Source organism: Glandiceps talaboti, chromosome 17, assembly GCF_964340395.1.
Source record: "Glandiceps talaboti chromosome 17, keGlaTala1.1, whole genome shotgun sequence".
Lineage (NCBI taxonomy): Eukaryota > Metazoa > Hemichordata > Enteropneusta > Spengelidae > Glandiceps > Glandiceps talaboti.
The window spans coordinates 14,393,571-14,395,770 of NC_135565.1; the positions used below are offsets into that span (position 1 = coordinate 14,393,571).

The 2,200-nt window shown below is 37.4% G+C and overlaps 1 protein-coding gene across 1 annotated transcript; it reads right to left on the reverse strand.

Annotated features, from left to right (window-relative positions):
* Window positions 1–783: 783 nt before the first annotated feature.
* On the reverse strand, window positions 784–1,782 carry LOC144448097 (galanin receptor 2b-like). Its single transcript, XM_078138251.1, has one exon. The coding sequence runs from the start codon at window positions 1,780–1,782 to the stop codon at window positions 784–786; it is 999 nt and encodes a 332-aa protein (XP_077994377.1).
* Window positions 1,783–2,200: the final 418 nt, after the last annotated feature.

A 2,200-nucleotide genomic window follows, 5' to 3' on the forward strand; every position in this document is an offset into this window, starting at 1 on the left:
GAAAGATTAATTATCGAAAGCACATACCAATTTATGTATGGTCACGATATCAAATTACAAATATATATTGATGCTAAGTTGTATTTATGTTACTTGTCTTTGTTTTTACTCGCCTTTTTCAGGGGTTTTGTGTATGTTGTTTTTATTTATTCTGTTGTGAGCTGTATGTATGTATGCATGTATGTATGTATGTATGTATGTATGTAGGTAGGTATGTTTGTGCCTGTCTGTGTGTTTCAAATAATATATATTATATAATGAAATTATTTCGGTTGTATTAATCTGTAAATGCAATTCAATCTTCGATAAATACCCTGGTGGATACTACTCATGGCGTTAGAATCAAGTAAGATTATGAATCTTTATAAGGTAGTTTATAACAACTCTATACCTAAATAATGTATGAAATGGATGACCCCTAGCGGTAAATCTTAGACAGTCTAATTTGTCAGTACTTGGGAAAGGTGATGGAAACCTTGTTGATAGACCTAACGTAGAGGCCATACAAATATCAAATTATGCAAAAATTTCAGAGACAAAACCTTTAGCTTCTGACCGTAAATTGCAAGTTTTAGAGAAGTGACTTAAATAGATATACATCTCTCAGTTGGACAAAATGTTAAAATATTCTACATTTATATTACATCGTGGATGGAATAGTTAGCCAAACATCAGACAAATGTAAATCATTGTTACTAGTAGGCCAATGACTTTCTTTTTATATATGCTACTGTCATGATATATAGCCTTCAGATTGTCAATCATGTACCCGTTGCCATCTGTTTATGCCCGTGTTATCGTGGCAAGGCTCTGGCTTTGGTCTGGCGATGTTTTGTTTGTTGTCGCACAGTTGAAAGTCTTTTTCAGCGCTTTCCTAAAGTGATCCCACATCAGTGCGTATATGAGTGGATTGCAGCAAACGTTACAGAACACGGACACGACAGTGAACTTGTAAAAAGGCCCATTCCAATTGAGTGGTCCACCAAACACCCAGTTTTGAAAGTATGCAATGGATGGAACCGTCCAACATAAGAAGTATGTAATTACCACGACACATAGAGTCTTGGTCACGTTTCGTGATGCTTTAGTATACGTTCCACCCTGGTTTGATGAAAAAGTGTTGGAGTTGTGTTCCCTGACACGTGTCCGGAGAACCAGAAATATTTTCAAGTAACAATACACGAAAATTGTCATCGGGAAGGCATATTCGACTACGAACACAACGACACCGACAAACCTCTCAAAGTGTTCGTCTTCAAAGCTATTGGTGCATATGCCGTTGTCGTTGTAATGCACGTATGGCCAGAACCCTTCTATGAAAAATCCAACACACCATATTGTGACCATAACGATTCGTACCCACGTCATTTTGAATTGGTTATGGTGTAGCACAGGATAAACAATTGCAAAGTAACGTTCTAAAGTTATTGCTGTCAGGTTCAGAGACGACGAATCAAAGAGGGACCACAGAGGGTAGAGAGAAAGCCATAGCTTACAAAACAACGTCCCCCCTGTATTTAAGGGAACAGGATCCAGGGTTGGACCAAGGTAACTCCAAACAAAAACAAGAGAACTTGTAAAATCTATCATTGACTGGTTCAGTATAAACATATTTGTTGTAGTCCTCAATGTTCGTACTCTAAGAAATACCAAGCAGACGATACCATTGCCAAGTATTCCAAGTGAACCAACAACCCCAATCGCTACATTAAACAAAATGTCCTGCAGGTGTCCATTAACGTTTGAGCTTTCTGCTCCGGTTACATTTGTATCGTTAGTCATAATGCAGTAGACGTTCTTTTGGTAATACAAGACCTCCTGAGGGATTCCTGATCAGACGATTATTGCTTAGGCGTTGTCCTTTATATACTGGGAAAGCATCAATTTATCTCATATGGATGAGTTAATACGGTGAGTTTATTAGCTCCAGAATGTTTCCGGCAGTTAGTGACAATTTGAAAGTGATCTTGCAATGTTCATTTCCATTCTATTTCCATGTGTTCATTTCCATTCTCTTTCAATATACCTCACATGGATACACGTCCACCTACCGAGAAAAGAATAAATATTGATCATTACTTATTTCTAAACGTTTCCTGCAAACAGACAAGTTTTTTAAAGCCCCTTCAAGCTAATAAGGTTATTGTACTTCGAATTGGTTATTAAGCATATTACTCCGAGATTCTAACCCCATTTCAGT

Coding starts and splice junctions, on each gene's coding strand:
- LOC144448097 (XM_078138251.1), bottom strand. CDS start 1,782: ATGACTAACGATACAAATGTAACCGGAGCAGAAAGCTCAAACGTTAAT.